We start from the raw sequence: 19,716 nt of genomic DNA on the forward strand, positions 1-19,716 counted from the left end.
CTGCACTCCATTTCATACTGAGAACTGAACTCTTCAGGGTAGTGCATTCACAACAGGTCTATCTGGTTCTGGATGTTTAGCTAACGCAACACACCTGCTCTTGTACATTCTGGAGTGCTGTACTGCTGAGCTGACATCCTCAAATACTTCTGTAAGAGACAAGGTAGTTCCCACCCCGTGAAATGCTTTTGGAATGACTGGTAGTGATTGGGGCGGGTTTGTTAGGAGTGGGAGGAAGATACAGAAGGTGACAAGAGAGAGGAACCAGCATGCCTTCTAAACACATATGAAATTAACAAGGAACAAAATGAAATCAATAAAAACACTTACAAAGAAAATTTACATCCTTAAAAGCCTCTATGACTACAGGTTATATAATAGGGATATCTAACAGCAATTTAGCTTTCCCGGAGATTCCTCCACCCCCTGACACTACATTATGGCTAATGAGGATGACGGTCGTCAATCATAACAGATTTTCTATTTACAAGATAAAGCGATGTTTCTTAGAAACATTTAGGATCCTTCTTAAATATCACCTTAAGAGAAATTAGAAAAGTCATGGTGTTCTCACAGATGATGTGCTCATCCTAGAACAGAGATGAGCCCCTCTGAGAGAACACTCTATAAATAATCTCTGCAAGGCGAGCCAACAAGTGCAGCTTGTTATATGCTACTGCGAAGTACATTCGTGTTTGCATAGCTGTCTCCAGGGGAAGAGGACTCGGTGCTTTTCCAATTTGGCTCTGCTCTAAGTCTCAAGTGGCTCTGGGAAATGGAGATAGGAACCAAAGGGTAGAAGGGCAGAAAAGAGGACGGGGGAAGCAATTTTTGGGAACCCCAATTCCTGATCCTCAGTACTCTTCAATTGGAGAAGGACTATTTGGTTTTACATATAGGGGTTCTTTGTAGAATTTTACTTGGGAAGGTATTTCTGCTGAGGTTAGGTGTGGTGGTGTACTGCTTTAATCCCAACACTTAAGAGGCAGAAGCAGGCTAGCCTTTGTGAGTTTGAGGCCAGCCTGGTCTACATATTGAGTTCCAGGCCAGCCAGAGCTACATAGTGAGGCCCTGTCTCAAAAACAAAAACAGAAAAAGTGAACTCAAACCAGATAAATATTGAAAACCTCCATGAGACTTAAGCATAACGTGGTGGATACTACTATCTACCTATTCTTCTGAAATCCTCCTAACATATGTGACAGGAAGACAGATACCCAGGAAAGAGAAACACCAGCACAAGAGTATGAAAATCTTAGGAAGATAAAATAAAATGTACAGAGATATTCAAGTGTTTCAGCGGCATGTGAGAGGGGCTGCTACTGGAGGAGCAGAAATTGATACTGAAGAATCCTGGGAATACTCAGGGGAGCAGAGACTCAGAGCAACGCACAGACTCTGTACTTGAAAGGACTATCTAGACCAGCTCTCTGCCTGGCTAATCTCTGGCCTCGAAGAATCAGGAAGTTTATTCTCACATCAGAAGTGCTCTAGACTGGAGTACCCTAAACACACACTAAACTTCCAAGCCTTCCCTTCCTAGGGTCATCAGACAGTACCAGACATGCATACAACCCCTCACAGTGACTTTCAGTGGTTCTTTTCTACTGTAAGTCACAGACTAAGAGGAAAGACTAGATACGTTCAGTTGACTGAATTCCAGTGAAGGACTGCCCCAGTTTGGTTAGTTCCATCGTGGAGATCCCGACTCATTTGTTCAACCATACTTAGAGAGTTGACCTCACGTCATGTGGTTGCCTTGGTAACAAACACACCAAAGACTTGCTTCCCAATAACTTACATTTGGGTGCTGGCTAAAGACAAAGAACAGATTTATAGACATTCTGTAAATGTCTTAATAAGGGTAATGGGTCTAAAGAGAGAATCATGTCGAGGTAAGTGGATAAACAGGATAAAAGAGAAAGTGACGGAGTGTGCGTGTTTATCTATAATAAAGCAGCCTGGGAAGGTCTCTCTGAGGAGATGATATATGTCAAAACAACCTAGCCCACAACAGAAGACAACAAAATAGCCTTTATTATCCAGTACTTAATTATTATCAGATGGAAAGCAAAAGGAAAAACAAAAGAAAAAAATCATGGGAAATATGAAGCTCAGTAAAAACTATCTGAAACAATCAAACTAAAATGTATATACTAACAATTCTGAAGGTGTAAAGAAAATGGAGAAATACCTTGAAAAATACATCTCATTAGAATTGACTCAAGAAAGATCCAAAGAGTAGGTACGATCAGATAGCTCTTAAGGAATGGAAGCAGCTTGGAAACAGATGCATAAATACCAGACCATTATTGTATTCACAGAAGCGGATCATTACAATATTATATAGACATTTGGGGGATAATATGAAATATAAGTCCTTGCCCATTTTTAAGTCACCATCATTCTAAAAGTAGACAAAATATTCTAAGGCTATGAAAGACCCATGTCAATTATGAAAATACACATGTAACAATCTTAAGCAAGATATTAAAAATAAAGGATATAAAAAAGATAATTTACCTCAACCTGCTTAGCTTATAGGCTATGCAAGGATGATTCAACTTTTTGAAAATCTCTAATGTACTGCACTGATTCATTAACGGAACAAGATAACGTGACAAAGTTATTTCAGCAATGAAGAAAAATCATGTGATGGAATTAAAGGTCCACTTAAGATCAAAGTTCTTTGTAAATTATTAATAGAAGGGAACACTACTAATTCTATAAATGATTAGATAAGACATATAATTAACACCACTCCGAGCAGGGAAATTGTTGAAATAGTCTACTCAATCTGAGAAATGAGCTAGGGGTTCTAACCACTGTGGTTTCTAATCCTCTCTGTATTCAAACACCGATCAGGTACAAAGGAAACAGAGACAGAAACCAGAAGCATGGGACTGGAAAGAAGTAAATCAAGTCACTGCACTTAGCAGAACATATTATTGTTTAAAAGTCTCTAAAGAGCCAGGCGTGGTGGTGCCTGCCTTTAATCCTAGCCTCTGGGAGGCAGGGGCAGGAGAAAACTGTGAGTTCCAAGATAGCCAGCGCTACATAGAAAAACCTCGTCCAAAAAAAGGAAAAAAAAATCCCTAATGAATCTTTGGTACTCTGCAGACAATTATAAGAAATTACAGAGGTAATATCAGCAATGGAAGGGGGGCGTAAGAGCCTCTGGTCATGAAACAGGGCAGTAGAGCACTGTCTAGCATGCATAAACTCTGGGTTGGAGCCCCATACAGGAAGAGGTTACAAGGGCTTAGGTAGGTAGGTAGTTGCATTTTTCTTCAACAACTAACTAACAAAGAAGCTTTATTAAAGAGAATTTAAGGTGTCAGAACAGAAAGTATCTATTTCTTTAGTTTCAAAAAGGCTTAATAATTGGAAAGACAAACCATATTCATAGGTGAGAATATTTCATATTATAAAAATGTAATTCTTCCTGAACTGACTTATACATAAATTCAATGAAAATCCTATAAATTATGAAAATATTTGTGCTGAACTTGATTAGATGATCTAAATTTATATGGAGGAATAAAAACCCAAGAAGTATTCTCTCGTTTTGAAAAGTGTTAACTTTCTTTTTTTGTCTGATTGAAAATGATTAAAGAGAGTTGACTATCCAAACATTGTGATGTATTTTCAATCTATAATAATAAAAATTATACTTTTGGAGCAAGAGTAGAAGCAATGAAATAAACAAATGAATGAAATATTCCCATGCATGTAGAGCAGGAGACAGCAGGATCTGCGGGAACAGCGAGTGAAGGGTGGGCCAGTCATCAAGCATAATAAAGTCGTTCGTATACAGTGAAGAAGAAAACAGTCTTCTCTCCGTACCTCATAAAGAAATCAATTGAGTAGACTTCCAAAAATCCTACACCTTCAATTCTTGGTAAGACTAGCAAATATCTATTGGACCATGAGACAGAGAAAGTTTTTGTTTGGTTTCTGAGAACTTGATATAGCACAGGCTGGCCTTAGACTTGCTATCTAATTAAGGTAGGCCTCCAGCTCTTGATCGTTCTGTCTACACCTCCTCTGGGCTGGGATTACAGGCAAGTGCCACTAGTCCCAGTTAGGAAAGATTTCGTACACAGAATTACATACAACACTGACCAGGAAAAAAAAAGGCATTATCTGTATTAAAATGAAGACGTATGGTTACAAAACACATAAGAAAGTGAGAAACAAGTTACAAGCTGGGAAAAGATATTTGCAATGTGTATTTAGGATTCCTAGCATGAACTATTATTATGACTAAATAACCTTGATATGGAAAAGCACACACAGAAGAAGAAGGAGGGAGAGGAAGAAGGAGGGAAATTAGAAACTTGAAATAAGAAACAGACATTTCGCATAAGAAATGCAACTAGTTAATAAGCAACAATATGCTACCATGTTCCTTCTCAACTAACAAGTAGTTTTAAAAGGCTGTACTGAGTGCTGACAGGTTTCAGAGCCACAGGATCTCTGAGACAGTGCTGGAAGGACATTATCCTGTGGCAATCATACTGGCCATGATTGGCATTGTCTTGTCAGTGTAAACACTCATGTATTTTTCTCCTAAGTCCACCCTCATGCACACACCAAAAATAAACCCTATGCAGAAGACATGGTCAAGAGGGTTACGAGCAGCGGTGTGACCTCAGCTAAATATTCCAAAACATCCCGATGCCCATCACTACAAAAGTGGAAGTCATTCACGCATGCACAGAGAATACAGAGTCAGTTCTTATTTATGTTAAGCAGTACTATGTCTCATGTAACTGAAACATGTTACATGGGTATACTGGCTTGTTTTGGGTCAACTTGACACAAGCTATAGTCACCAGAGAGGAAGGAGCCCCAGTTGAGAAAATGCCTCCATGAGATCCAGCTGTAAGACATTTTCTCAATTAGTGATCAGTCAAGGAGGGCCCAGCCCATTGTGGGTGGTACCAACCCTGGGCTGATGGTCCTGGGTTCTATAAGAAATCAGTCTGAGCAAGCGATGAGGAACAAGCCAGTAGGTAACAGTGCCCCCATGGCCTCTGCATCGGCTCCTTCCTCCAGGTCCTTGCCCTGTTCCAGTTCGTGTCTTGATTTCCTTTGGTGATGAAGAGCAATTTGGAAGTGTAAGCTGAATAAACCCTTTCCTCCCCAACTTGCTTTTTGGTAATGGTGTGGTTTTTTGTTTGTTTGTTTGTTTGTTTTGTTTTGTTTTGTTTTTCAGCAATAGAAATCCTAAGACAATAGGTCAGGTGGAAAAACAGGTCAGGTGGACTTGTGTCTGATCTTAAGAACACACACATTAGATTGTTAACTGATCCTAAACTGTGCTATAACTAAAAGGGAGAAATGACAGGAAGGATAGGTAGGCATGTTTGTGGGCAGAATGTGATAAAAATAAATCCTAGTTTTTAGAGTTGAAGCAATAGGTTTTTTTTTTGAAATAAAACCTAAGAACATAAGCATTTAATTTAGAGATATATAGGTAAATACCTGAGGTAGCAGCCAAGGAGCCAAAATTTCCTGTTTCTAGAAAGGAGAGCAGTATGTGGGAGCTTGCATGCATAGCCTTTCCCACAGACACACACTGAAACTAACACACACACTATAACTAAAACTAACACACACACACATAGTTTTGTACACTGTAAGAGAGGAGGGTAGGGGTTCAAGGAATGAAAAATATGGTTTCTGCTACCTTCATGGATATATGTAAACACCCATTTGATTAATATGTAAACACATCATATCAAATATATGACGTAACACAAATATATTGAATACACTGAGAAGCACACATAAGTATGAGCTTACAAACAAGGTCTAACCCTTTGTACCAGATGTGAGTGACATGGCTGAACAGATACCTGGAGCTCCTAGCTAAGACATTCTGGCCCCTTGCGGCCATAGCAGAGAGCAGTAGCCAAATCTGTAAGGCCATACATACGCAGTGGTCCAATCTCTGTATTTCACATTCAGAAAACCGAGGATGAGCAAAACTAAACAGTTATTCATGCAGACGGGGCAGGATCATGTGGGTAATGAGCATCAGGTTGCTCCTTCTGGGCCTCACTTAAAGCCGAGATACGGTAGTAATCTGACTGACTGGATGCATGGACATTATCATTTGTTGCTAGCCCTGAGCTTAGTGTTGAAAATATATTTGGTATGGACAAAGAGTATGTTTGCTTTAGGCCCAAAAGATAAGGAAATAGGCATCGTGGGGGATGGAGCAGAGGATATTAAGGAGTGCTGATGGGTATTCATTACTTCTTCATGAAAACAATGTTCTACACGCTTCCATTAGTCACTAGGAATGGGATAATTCTGAAAATTATCTATGCTTCCACTAAGCACAGTAGACCACTGAATGGTGGTATGGTCATTGGGTAGCAGTGGCATAGAAATGTGGGATTTCACGCTCAGCTGAGACACACTGAATCAGGATCACAGGGTGACACATAAGCAAGTTTCTGTTCTCCTGGAAAAATCGGAAACTTCACATATTTTATTAGGAATAGAAAGCTATGCAAATTACCAATAATATCTTGAAATAAACAATGATATCCTATAACAGTGGTTCTCAACTTTCCTACTGTTGCAACTCTTTGATACAGTTCCTCATGATGTGGTGACCCCCCCCAACCATAAAATTATTCTTGTTGCTGCTTCATAAAATGTAATGTATTTAAATATATGATATGCAGGATATCTGATATGTGATCTCTGTGAAAGGGTCATTTGATCACTAATGGGGTCTCAACCCATGGGTTGAGAGCCGCTATCCTAAAATAAAGACCAAGAGAAACGACCTGGCAGACGATCTTAAGACAGTAATAAACATCAAACGGTCAAAGTGAGAATTACAGTTCTCATGTTTTGGTATTCATCGCAATTAAACATTTTAAGGGCTGCTTCTGAGTGCTTTAGGGTTGCTTAATGGGAAATCTGATGGTCTACCACATGCATACAGCGTGCGTTGCTTAGGCCTGTGGCCTGGTCAGCCCATGAAATTAGCGTTCTGTCCAAAGATAAATGAAATATAAAAATGTGACCTCAGGTAGCTGGGCATTGGGCCATAACAGCGATCACCAGTGAAAATAACACAACACACAAGTGGGGAAGGCTCTGAGTGAAAGCCAGAGCTAAGCATACGAGGACACATGGCTGTCTTTCGTTAGACAGACAGGCACCACCTGGTATATACCAGATAGACAGGCACCGCACGGTACACACCAGATAGACAGGCACCGCATGGTACACACCAGGAAATGAACTCAAAAGCTCACCTTGCGGATAGGCTTGGCTTCCCACTTTTGCTGCAGCTGGTATAGATTCCTGGGCCATCGTCAAAGAAGCTTCCGAGTGCCAACTTCTGTCTGATAGACTCTCTCTCATTCTTCTGTGCCTAAAATTTAAAGGGGGAAATAAAGGTGCAAATCAGTGGGCAGATATAAGGCAAGCATAGGCAGTCCACCTTGCTAAGTAAGTTTCTTGGAACGTAACATTGGACAAAAAAAAAAAAAGCAGGCTGAAGTCCAGAGAAGCTTCAACTATTAAAAGCTGAAATGAAATCCAGTCTCTTATGGCTCTAATTCCAGTTCTTTGGTGCCTTTTTTTTTTTTTTTTGATCTCCAGTTTGGGCATCGACTGCGATGCCTATTCATCTTCATTGGGCTGGACGGAGCTGCTACTCATGGCTGGCTAACAATTTCTCCTGAATTTAATCACTCTGATCCCAAATAAGGCTTTCTCCCAGATCTTTGGCCCACACCCTCGGTACCAAGAACAATAACGCACTCAGCTGTGCACACTGGATTCTGGGAGCTGGCTGATGCCATAGCTTGGTCTGGCACAGAGCCAACCAGACCGATGTCACAGGCTGCCTGCACTGGGCCTCCAGTCTGGCTGGGTATGACTGCTTCTGAGTGCCTCCTATTTCCAGGGTATGTATGAGCATGACTATAATTCCTGGGATGTTTGGAGAGTTGTAATTGGCCTCGTCGGTCTCATATTTTGATTCGAAGCATGCATGGTAAAAAGACCTGAGCTCTGCTACTCTGATCATTTGGGTATGTTTACAATACTCAGCTTCCTATTAAAAGCCCCATAAAAATCCACCAGGCTGAACTTTTCAGCCCTTTAAACAACGGGGTAGAAGATTGGATATGGTTTCCTTAGTTAAAAATAAAACCACTACAAAACCATCCAGAACGCCTGGTCTGAGAAGATTTGGGGGGTTCATGAGTGGGGCTATTTTGTGTACTGAGCAGGTTCTTCAGGGCTGCTGAGACCTCTGTCTGCTCATGGGACCTAGTGGGGCTAGAGTACTCCCTACAGAAGATTCTAGAGTCACACCGGTGCTCTCCTGGGTCAAAAAGATCCAAAAAGGATGGGCTGACAAACTACTTCCTTCATTCCCACATGAAAGCCAGGACAAGGACTCCTTGGGCTCCCAGCACACTCGGATCACATGTGGCTGTCTGCTTTTCAATCTAACAATTGGTTAATTAAAATTTAAATTCAGTTCCTCAGTCAACCTGGCCTCGTTTCAGGAGCTCCAAAGCCATCGGGGATGTGTGTGGATTTCATATTTGACAGCACAGTAAAATATGACAGCGTAGTATTTTACAGTGCTTCATCAAGCTATGTTAGAACAAATTAGGGTTTTTAAAAGTACACACCTTGGGGTGCTAGATCCAGACACTCAATTTCAGAAGGTTTGAAAACTTGTTATTCAAAGAAATCTCACCTCACCTCTCCTCTCCTTTAACAGTTTCAAATTCTTGAATACCATAAGCATTCTAATTTACACTTAGCAATGATATCTATCTATCTATACAGCCAGTCATTGCTCCCTCCACCACATCTTGGCACATACCAAGGAGAGAATGCGTGTGTGCACATGCATACGATACAGCCACAAAGTGAAATACTGTTTTTTTTTATACAGATATTTTTACAGGAAAGAGGCTGACTTCGTTCTGTGTGTTGTCCTGCTCCAATACTGAGCACTACGAAAGTCACTATGAGATGGCCAAGGAAAGCAGCCATGCCTTTCGTTTGGCCAACCACTCGGAAATGTGGTGCTAGCCCCTCCATCATGACCTACCACACTGTCACACACAGGCCAGCCTTGTGAAACACACTCCATACCCATCCATACTTAGCACAAATGTAGCCTAAGTTAGTGAGCCTATGTCTCAACCACAGGTCTTCAACAGTCCCAAAACTGCTAAGTAGAACTGAGTATTTAAATAAGAACCAGGAGATAGTCCAACACTGGCCCTGGTCTAGAACAGGCTTTGGTGACGGGCATGGCCATACCCGCTGGGCTGTGTGAACACCCCCTTGGTTTCTTGACAGTTCTTTTTGGAATGCAGAATGCTACCAATATTGGTGTTGGGAGAACACTAACAAGTCACCTTTCCCCTCTGTTTCCCTTTAAAAGATTTCATTGAACAGAATAAGGAAAAATAAAGAGAATATAAATGTTAATGATAATCCTGCTACTTACATCATTGCTAACAGTTGGTATATTTCCTCCTAGATTTTCTTTCTTTCTTTCTTTCTTTCTTTCTTTCTTTCTTTCTTTCTTTCTTTCTTTCTTTCTTTCTTTCTTTCTTCCTTCCTTCCTTCCTTCCTTCCTTCCTTCCTTCCTTCCTTTCTTTTTTTTTTTTTTTTTTATTGTGCGTATACTGAAAATTGCCCACAGAAGCACTTCATACTCTTTAAAAACACACTTTCAATGATAGCTTCTCGTCCCACCCTATGGAGTTTCCCTCCAGTTAGCCATTTGGGGTTGTGTCAAATTAAAAATACCATCTTTACATAAATCCCCGCCCACATGTCTGCTGATCTCCTAGGAATCAGTTCCTGGAAGTGGGGTTGCCAGATCCGCCGCTTGTGAACATTTGCTGCAGCTCTTGACACATCTTGTCACAGTGCTCCAAAGAAAAGCTGCTCCTGTTCATTTGCCCACCAGCGAGGCAAAGCCGGCTTCTGCCGGCTCCAGCTAACCAGGAGTTAGGCTTCTGCAGGCTTCCAGCTAACCGGGAGTGCTTGCTGGTGTTTTGAGTTTGCTAGGCAGGCATATTCTCTTAGTTCAGTTCCTTCCATTTATCAGAAAGGATAACTGTTTAAGTGTTTCTGCTCCTGGGTTTTCTTTCCCCCGAATGACCTGTATCTTAAGTTTGTTTCTTTCTTTTTTTTCTATAGAGATCTGACAGTTTACAATTTGCTATATTAAGGGAATTTGACCTTTTGACTTTTAGCTGTGTTTGGTTGGTTAAGTCAATAGCTTGCCTCCTCTGTCACATTGCTGGTGGCTTTTGTGCATGGAAGCCTCTCTTCAGATCAGAATGGAGAAGAATCTCTCTTTACTGAAGAGTTAGCAGAGAGAGTTCAGAGCTTCTGGCTGATGGTAGTGTAGCCAGCAATAATAGCCACATCATGGTTAATCCTCCAATAACTTCTGTTTTGAAGATGAGGAATGGAGTGTAACAACAGGCTACCCTATCGGTATGAGAAGAATAGGGTTTGAACATATGCTTTCTGGTCCTATATCTTTCTTCTCTTCTACACCGAGGGGAAAATGTGTGCAGACTAACACTGACAGTGGGCACTATGGCGAAGACAGTGTGAGATGAGACCTATGTATCAATTTCTTCTCTGACGTGGGCATGACACTTTCCCAGAAAAGCACAGAACACCAGCAAACCAAAAAGCAGATCACATATGACCACAGGCCAACTGTAGACAGAGATCTCTGCAAACACTGCGGCGCAGAGCATAGATGACCACAGAGCAACCATAAGCAGAGATGTTTACAAACATCTTCGAGGCCACGGCTATTACCCCTACAGCTCAGCCCTCCTTTTAGAACGTCTGATTCCAAGGGTTTCAAGTACTATAGTTCCCCTTACTGGCAAGGCAGGGATCTTTCGCTTTCTGAGGAATTCTATCCATAGGCCAATTGGATCTCACAACTCCCAGAGCCGGAGATGAAGCCTTTGGAGAAAGGCTAATGCAATATGACACCATCTGGATGCGCGGTAGCCTGCAGAGCCATGTCCACTACTAAAAAGCCTTGGGAAACACTCTCATAAAACAAAATGTCTAAAATTGATATTGATAGTAAAAAGTCAAAGAGCAACTAAAGAATAGGGGCTCGCGGCCAGAAGATAGAAAAGCTGTCCAAAACCAAGGTGGAGATGAAACTGTGCTTAGATAACCAGCTTTGGGCAGTTTGTCCTAGGCTATGACTGCATTCCTTACCACCACACACTATGTCTGGGCAGATATCACTTCCAGTGGCCATTAAGGGTGTTGTGAAAGCTACAGACATCTCACAGGACTCTTAGACTACACACACACACACACACACACACACACACACTCACACACTCCTTTCCTAGGGTGAAACTGATCAACACAAATGTGGTAAAAGGAAATGAGCAGGATGTTTTGCACGGGGAGACATCGTCTACTTGAAATCCGCCTGTCTCCGGGTCCTTTCTACACTGTTTCCAGGACACAGAACAAACCCACCCCTTATATTAATACAACCGTATCATTCCTGCATCTTCTGCTAGCTTCTTCCTGCTTACTTCTGGGCCCGGTTACTTTGCAGCACCATGGTGTCTCTAAAGCAGGGCTACTTGCTATTTAACATGGTAACCTGCCCAGAAATTTATAAAGGAAGGATTGGGTAGTTCTTACATTTCTAAAGTACATTTAACCGGCACACAGTATTTGTGTGGAGACACATCTGTAAGGCATAAGGAACACTGTCTGGGGAAACAACACCCTAGCCCTAATTATAAAGTCACTGGTGTTCAGGACAATACCAGGGGCTTCCTCCTCCTAACTCATGCACATGATACAACCATAGCCAGCCAGAAAGGCTTGTCAGAACAAGAGGAACTTAATCTCCCCCATGATTACATATATTTAAAGAATCTCTGCCTAAAAAAAAAAATCTCAGGACCTAGCTGATGAGAATTGTACAGAAGTGCCATGGAATGAAGTTGCTGATGCTAGAGAGATGACTCTGTGGTTCAGAGTACTGACTGCCCACAAGCCTTGACTGCCCTTTCTCCATCTTCTATGCTACTGCAAACAGAAGGACACGCTTGCAAAAGCAATGAAGTAAATGCAGTGGTCTCCTTATCAAGAGGTTTCAGATCAGAGACTCAACAGGAAGGGCTTGGAGGGAATCTGTCTGGACTAAGCATGTACATACTTCATTCTTGTTGTTCCCTAAGCAACACAATGACAAGGTCTCTATACTGTACCAAATATGGCAAAGAAAGTATATGAGAGTCTACACAAACTCTGCACTACTTTATGTTGGAGACTTGAACATTTATAGGTTTTGCTATCTCTATCTGACTCCATCTCTGTCTATCTTTGTCTCTCAGTCTCTGTCTCTCAGTCTGTCTGTCTGTCTGTCTGTCTTGGAAGTAATGTCCCATAGATACTAAGAGATGACTACACTTTCTACAAGGCTAACAAGGAAAATGGCGTTCACAGAGAAAGAACTTCCTAAGTCCTCTCGGTTATATTGTCTTGGGAGCTATTGGTCTTCAGGTGGAAGTCAGGGTTCCAGGAGCTGCTGAGACATGAGTTTGTCAAGTGGAGACTAAGCATGACTACAGGCACACACACATGCTCTCTAGGTGGCACATTTCTTTGAGTCAGTAATTCCCTTACTTGGATGTGCATGGGCATCACCCGGAGGGCCTGTGAAAGCACGGGCTGTGCTTCTGTGTGTGAGGGCTGGGCTGCGGCTGAGGGTGTGCATGCCAAACAAGCTTCCAGATGCTGCTGTTCTAAGCAGAGTTAATCCCCCTCCCCCCATGCCCACATCTGTTCCATGTAGCCTGTCTGGCCTCTGCAGCCAGGGCCATGCGATTCTCTGGCCCTGTGCGGATGCCTGCTTTGCAGCAATTAATGATCTTCTTGACTCAGTGCAATCTATCACCTAGCGATACCTGGCTCATCACCGTTAGCATCCACCAGGGAGCCCAGCTGGGATTCTGAAGCTCCCTGTGGAAATGTGCGCTTCCTTCAGGAAATGGTGGCCACTTGTTTCTCTCCTCTGCTTGGAGGATGGCTGGACTCTAATAACTGCCGGCAACTCTCCAGTGTGGGCGAGGCTGAGACTTTTAAACATCAGGAAGCAGATATACAAAATGGATTTGTTCAGTGGCAAATTTCACTGACTTTTTTGAAAAAAAATGAAATGGTAGAAAGAAAACTCGGGTATATTGATAATATTCCTTACTTATTTCCTTGCTGTGATAAAGCATGGATTTGTAACAAGATCAAACTAGGAAAACAGTATTCTGTGAGAGAAGAAATGGAATACTTTTTAATGTCAGGTGCATAAATACTTATATAGTGCAGGTTATTTCAAATCCTTGCATTCATTTTATTCCATTGGAAGTGCTTCTAAATGATAGATATGGAAGTTTGATGGCATTGGGTTTTTCCACTGTATGGCTAAATGGATACTAAACCTAGACACCTTCTTCCTCACTTAGTATCTCTGACATTTTCCATCTTAGACACTTACACTAACATTCTAACAAAAAGGTTATAATGAGATATCAGACACAAGTTTCCTGAACTGCCTTTGAAATGTCAGGACCACTACTTGGGAAAGCTGGCCTTGAATACACATTATCCAGGAGGGGATTCGTGGGGGAAGGTCCATCTGTTTTATACCTGAGAATGGCTGACATCAAAAGCTCTGGGCTGCTAGTACATAGGATGAGATGTTTATAGTAGTGCAATCATGAAGGTGGTTTTGAGCAGTGTTGTTGACTGCCTGCCTTCTCATGAGGCAAACAGCTGCTGCTGTAAAGGGCTCTGTTACCAGACAGCTGAGAACTAAGGTGTTTAGCAAAGACCTAGCCTTAGCTCAGTCGTCACTGAGAACAGGAAATTTGGCGATGGGAGAAAACTCTCATGCTGCCTGACTGCTAGAAGCCTGTAAGTGAAACCCTAACAGGATGCAGTCGGCTTTCCACCCTCTGATCAGCATGTTCCCAAAGAGAAGCTGTTGAGAGCAGCCTGTGCTCACTGCTAGTTCTCAAAGGACTGCACACACCAACGCCTTCTGTGCACTGGACAGAGTCATCTGGCAACTCTATTTTTAACAAGTATGGGCATAGACGCCTGTAAGCCCATCATGGTCATCTGGTATCACCGTCAGGAACACAACAGTCCAAAACACTGCCTAGGTATGAAATGGCCCTGGTCAACTGCCAGGAAAATGGTGTCTTCAACCCACTAGCCAGATGTATTAGGATCTGGGAGAGTGGGAGACAGACAGACAATCTGACAAGAGGGCAGGGCAGGAGCTGGGCCTGAGGATACAGGTGGGGACTGACACTACTTCAGGTTACAGAAACTCTTTGAGCCTTGGGGTGTTTTGTATTTTAAGAAGAGATAATATCTATTTTTCATGTTTAAACAAAGTAAATGTAGAAAGTGCTCGCCATGTGGTCTGACAGGGAGAACATGAGAGCTGATAGTTTATTAATAGAAGCTGATGTTGATATCAAAAGGAAGAGTGGGCAAGATGGGGACTGCAGAAAAGGAAAAAAAATGAAAATGCTAATAACATCTGGAACAGGTAAGTCCATAAAGACAGAAAGTGGCTGCCAAAGGCTGACTGGACAGGGGATTCAGAATGATTCCTAATGGTCCCGGGTTCGTGTGGGGGTAAATAAAATGTTCTCAAACTAGACAGTAGGTTGCACCAGCTTGTGAATATACTAAAAGCCATTTTAAAAAGTGATTGTTGTTGTTGTTGTTTTGACAATGTCTCACTATGTAGCCTTGGCTGACCTGAAACTTGCTATATAGACCAGGCTGGATTTGAACTGGAACTCACAGAGATCCACCTGCCTCTGCCTCCCAAGTGCTGGTATTAAAGGGATGTGCTACCACTCCTGGCACCAAAGCAATTCGATGTGTGAGAATTATATTTCAGCTTTCATAAGATACTATGCTGATCCCCAAAAGAAAGAACTAGAGCCCTAAGAAGAGAAAGTAGAGGAGAAAGGAGGAGGCCAGGCCAAGAAAGGGAGGTGACTACGGTTTGCTGAGTAAGAAGAAACCTAACGTGCGCAGTGTTTCACTATACACTCTAGAAACAGCCTATTCCCTGGCCATCATGGCTGACTGAGGTGTGGTCATTGGGTGACAGAATGCAAAGGACCCAGAACCATAAGCCAAAAGCATCACACTGAGAACCTCTGATTCCTCACTCTGAAGAAAAGGAGACCCCAGGCTCAAAACTGGCGAGGATTTCCCTTAGGTGGCAGGGGGGAGCTGAAAACACATGGGACACAGGGCCCAGGCTTGGGTGACTAACTTGGTTCTTCAGGCATATTCACGCCTCTGAGACAGGGAGCCGAGCAGGGAGGGTTAATGGAGGTCGGGGCGGCTTTGCCTTGGTAATTGTGTGGGGAGGGCAGAGCCTGTCAGGAATGGCAGCTGGCATTCCATGCTCCTGTTTATTGCAGTTTATCTCAGGCAGTCATTTCCATTCACCTTTTAAAAAAAACATGAGGCGCAGCTGTGGCTTCACTTTAAATATTTCTCCTTCCAGCCTTTTATGTTTTTTTCCCTCCATGGGGTCCTCCCTAATCTTTCTCTGTAATTAGATGGAAGACACTTGGGACAACACCTCTGTGGGACAAAGCTGAGCAGGCCAGGTCCTGGGGCTGCACTGCTTCCCTTATTCTGTGCACAGTGGCCTGGGAACAGAAGGCTTCGTGGACAGAGCTGGAGCCCGTCTAAGGCTGTGTGCTAAACCAAATACTCACGAATTCCTTTCTCCCGGCTGCTAGTGTTCATTTGGTATCCTCTACCCTGGCATAGCCTTGGCTAAAGAATATGGAGGTCCATACTGTATGTGGGCATTTTTCCAGGGCAGCACCTCTTCGTGGAGCATGTTTTTCTGTTTCTAAGCTCCTAGAGGAAAGATTCAGCCTCCCTTCCATGACCTTGCTGCAGTGTGTGTGTGTGTGTGATCAAGAAGGCTGCTGGGAACGATGGAGGAGGTGGGTAGTGGACATATGCCAAGGGCCTCCTTGTTCTCACACCTGCTTGGTGGTGGCGGTGGTTCTTCTTCTTCTTCCTCTGCCTCCTCCTCCTCTCCTTCTCCTCATCTTCCTCCTCCCCCTCCTCCTCCTCCCCTTCCTTCTTCCTCTGCCTTCTTCTTCCTTCTCTTCCTCCTTCCCCCTTGACTCCTCCCTCCTTCCCCTCCTTCTTCTAAAGACCTACTTTCCTGTGTTTGCCTGTACAGATGTGTGTGTGTGTGTGTGTGTGTGTGTGTGCGCGCGCGCCACATGTGGGCCTGGGGTCCTAGAAGACCAGAAGAGAGACTGTCAGATCCCCTAGAATGGGATTTACAGGAAGTCGTGAACTGCCATGTGGGTGCCAGAAGCCAAACCTGAGTCACGTGCCAGAGCAGAGTGTGCTGTCGTCTCTCAGGTCTCTGTGGTTCCTCAGCAGAGACTCAGCAGTGACCACAGCGGAACAGGGGAGTGGTGGGCTAAGCACATATCCCTCATTCACGGCCGAGACCTCCACTTTTCCTCCTAAGTACTGTGATCTGTTCTCTATTTAGTTTGGTTTTACTGTGGTTATTGAATAAGCCGGGTTCTTAATGAAACATCTTTCCTACAGGCAGGCCTTCCCCAAGGAAAAGGGACAGCTGCATAATCTTTTCCTTCCTCTGCCTTGGTGAATCTAATTTTAGCCATCGGAAAGTGACCTTTCCCCCTGAAGGCTGTTTGTCTGACTTTAAAACAGCCCTGTAAAACAATCCCTATACGCATGTGGTATTTATTAATGTGACCCGTTCAGGAAACTGTGTGGCACCTGAGCAGCAAACACTGTTTTTAATGCTGGACCTTAATGAGGGGAGAGTTCACAGAAAAGGAAAGGAGATTTCATTTGGGGTTTTATTTTTATTTATAAGCATTTTATTATCTCAACTAGCAATTTGTGCAAATGTTTTAGACATTTATACTTATAACGGTGAGTCCATGTAATTGTGGAATAAAATAAATGTATACTTGAGGCATAGGCCCCATTACATTTAACTGATGGATACAAGATCAAAATGACTGTAGGGTACTTCCTATGGTATCTAATTTATTTTTTTCCTTAGTTAACCAAAGACTAAAACATTAAGGGGAAAAGAAAACCAAACTTTTGAAAAGGAAGATTCAGATTAGGGAAAGTGATTTTTACAGTGAAGGGTGTTTTTCTCATCTTTGTACTCTGAAAAAAGTACAAATGTTGATCGATTTCACTAGGAGCTCATAATAAAATTACAATTTTCTTCCCTCTGAGCATAATGAAGCCTTCACAGTGAGTGTGAGTATAAACAGCTCTCTGCATAGACATCAAGGCACTTGCCCAGGGAAGGTAAGTAAGAAGCCGGTGTGACCAGGAGCCAATGCACATGCTCCGGGTTCCACATACTGTGTACCTGTAGCACTCCGTATGTTCTGGGTCCCGCACACGCTATACCTGCAGCTCCCCACATGCCTGGAAGCTTCACCTAACAGGTCGTTCATTTGTTCTGTTAGTACCATTTCTCCTGAAATGGAGCCTGGCCTTCAACTGCCTGTGCTTCGTGGTGGTCTAGACTATGGCTTGTTGAAGGTGGGGACCTAAGCTCTTGGAGCCCTACTCAGGTTGCCAGTGTAGCTCAGCTCACTTACTCCGGGCATCTGGTTCCCTCTGTGTTTCAAGGTAGGATACAAGCACAGTGGTCATAATCTTATTGTTAGCGAATTAGTAACGGTATGCCTTTCATTTTTTCCTTAGTGTGAACTGATCTGGACTCTTTGTTGTTGTTGTTTATTTTAATCTGAAAGAAATAAAATGAGTTGAAAAAGAAAACTGTGACCAGTTCTCTGGCACTGAAGACCACAGGACACTAGAGAAGGACACCCTTGCTCTGCAGGGTTGGATGAGTAATCTGACTGATGGCAGAGTGTCCCAAGGGTCTTTTGTGTACCAGCTTCCGCCCAGGTGGGGGAAGGGCAGACAGCTGGGGTTTCAGGATACAAAGTCACCACCCTGAGCTCTTAGTCCCTGGTTGGAGAACACTGGGGATGAAAAATACACAGGGCAACACGGCCCAGCACATTTAAGTTTTACCCCCCTGGAGGAATACAAATCATGAGATAAGATATACTGTAAGCACCTTAAGGAGCTCCGCATTCCCGTGCAGAGTTTAAGATGCAGACGTCACCGCTGACCAAATCTGAGGAATGAACATGCTAGAAATGTCTTCCTCTGTCTCACTCTGGTCAAAGGCACTAATGGCACCTTTGACTGAATGGAGGGCCCTACTCTTCATGTTCTCCAGCTGAGAACTACAGTTGACTTTTGTCACATCATAAAGGACGGAGGGCTGTGTGTGTTTAGGCCTCTGTGGGCAGGCAAGCGTATACTTGTAGCTTGATTTCAGGACCTCACCCATATAACTAAAGCTATTTTTACTTGGGCCTGTTATTACCAGACAATTACCACATAAAACATTCCCAAAATATATTTACTGATGTTCAAAAGAAAAGGCCAGCAGCATACTAACAGATACCGTATCAAGTTTTTAAGACCCCCAAACTTCTCTGTAAAACTTTTTCTTATTTGTTTTCACTGTTAAAAACAAACTTAGATCTGTTAGCTCTTTCCAGTAATTGTTTCTACTGAACAGCTAAAATATGTCAATAATTTAAAAAAATCCCTTTGCATAAAATGCTGCTTTGCAATGAAGTACATAGTAGGAATTGTCTCAACTTTAGAACACTAACATGGATGGTTTTGTTGTTCTAGTATCAATGAGTGTAAGCTGGGAAGAACTGGGGTCTCCTGAACTGGGGTCTCCAAGCTTACTGTGGTAAATTCTGTGCATTTAGTTTCTCTTCAGTGTATAACGGCAATGACCACTGTGTGTGGAATTTGGCATCCTTCCTCAAGGGCAACCTTCCTCCCTCTTAGAAAAATGGTCCAATTGTTTATAAACAAAAGCGCCCCCCCTTACCTTTTTATAATTCCCCTCCAAATCCAATGGGGATTCTCGACTGATGATGTCATGGTCCATTCCATCACGGTCCAAATTCATCCTTTAACTCTTTAGAATTTCACTTAAGAAATAATCTCCCATGAATCCTGACAGGCTGAAGTGCCAACTGCCCAGTCCCTTGGTTACCACTCATGCTGGCATGGAGAGCCTGTGCCTGGCTGCAGTGTCCTTGCCCCCTTCTGCCTCAGACACTGCCCCGCCCGGACTGCCTGGCTTCTTTCTCCTCTCCCGGGCACTGGGCAGCTGCCTGCTGTAAGGAGCACTCCGTTCCTGACAATCGGCTTGTTGAGAGAGTCCAGCCTGCCTACCATCTGCTATCACCTTCCCTAAATGATCTGGCCCAGATTCTTGTCCACAGCACCTTTCCTGCTCCCAAAAAGGGAAAGGGGGGGGGACAGTAAGCTTCAGCCAGCTGACCCGACCCCAGTTCAGGGCCCAGTGTGAACTGGAGTTTGGTGAGGCACTCTGAAGCCAGTAGACTTGGGGATAAAAATAGACACAAAAACTTGCAGCCCGAGAGATCTCACTGTGAGCTGAGTCGGGTGCCCCGAATGAAAACTATCATTTAAGGTGACCCGTAAGACACATGTTTGCCA

The 19,716-nt window shown here is 43.1% G+C and overlaps 1 protein-coding gene across 6 annotated transcripts in view; it reads right to left on the reverse strand.

The window, feature by feature from the left end:
• The window catches only part of Schip1 (schwannomin interacting protein 1), a 609,573-nt gene that overhangs the window by 23,692 nt on the left and 566,165 nt on the right, over positions 1-19,716 (reverse strand). For 5 of the 6 annotated variants that reach the window (XM_085835838.1, XM_021157273.3, XM_085835839.1 and 2 more), the window contains one exon: positions 7,287-7,405. In XM_085835838.1, coding sequence (XP_085691964.1) covers positions 7,287-7,405 — 119 coding nt within the window. Of the gene's footprint in view, positions 1-7,286; positions 7,406-19,078; positions 19,397-19,716 lie in introns of those variants that run through there. The other variant, XM_029475031.2, reaches the window with a different exon arrangement.

Source organism: Mus caroli, unplaced genomic scaffold (assembly GCF_978045245.1).
Source record: "Mus caroli unplaced genomic scaffold, Mus_caroli_1 scaffold_3, whole genome shotgun sequence".
Taxonomy (NCBI): Eukaryota; Metazoa; Chordata; class Mammalia; order Rodentia; family Muridae; genus Mus; species Mus caroli.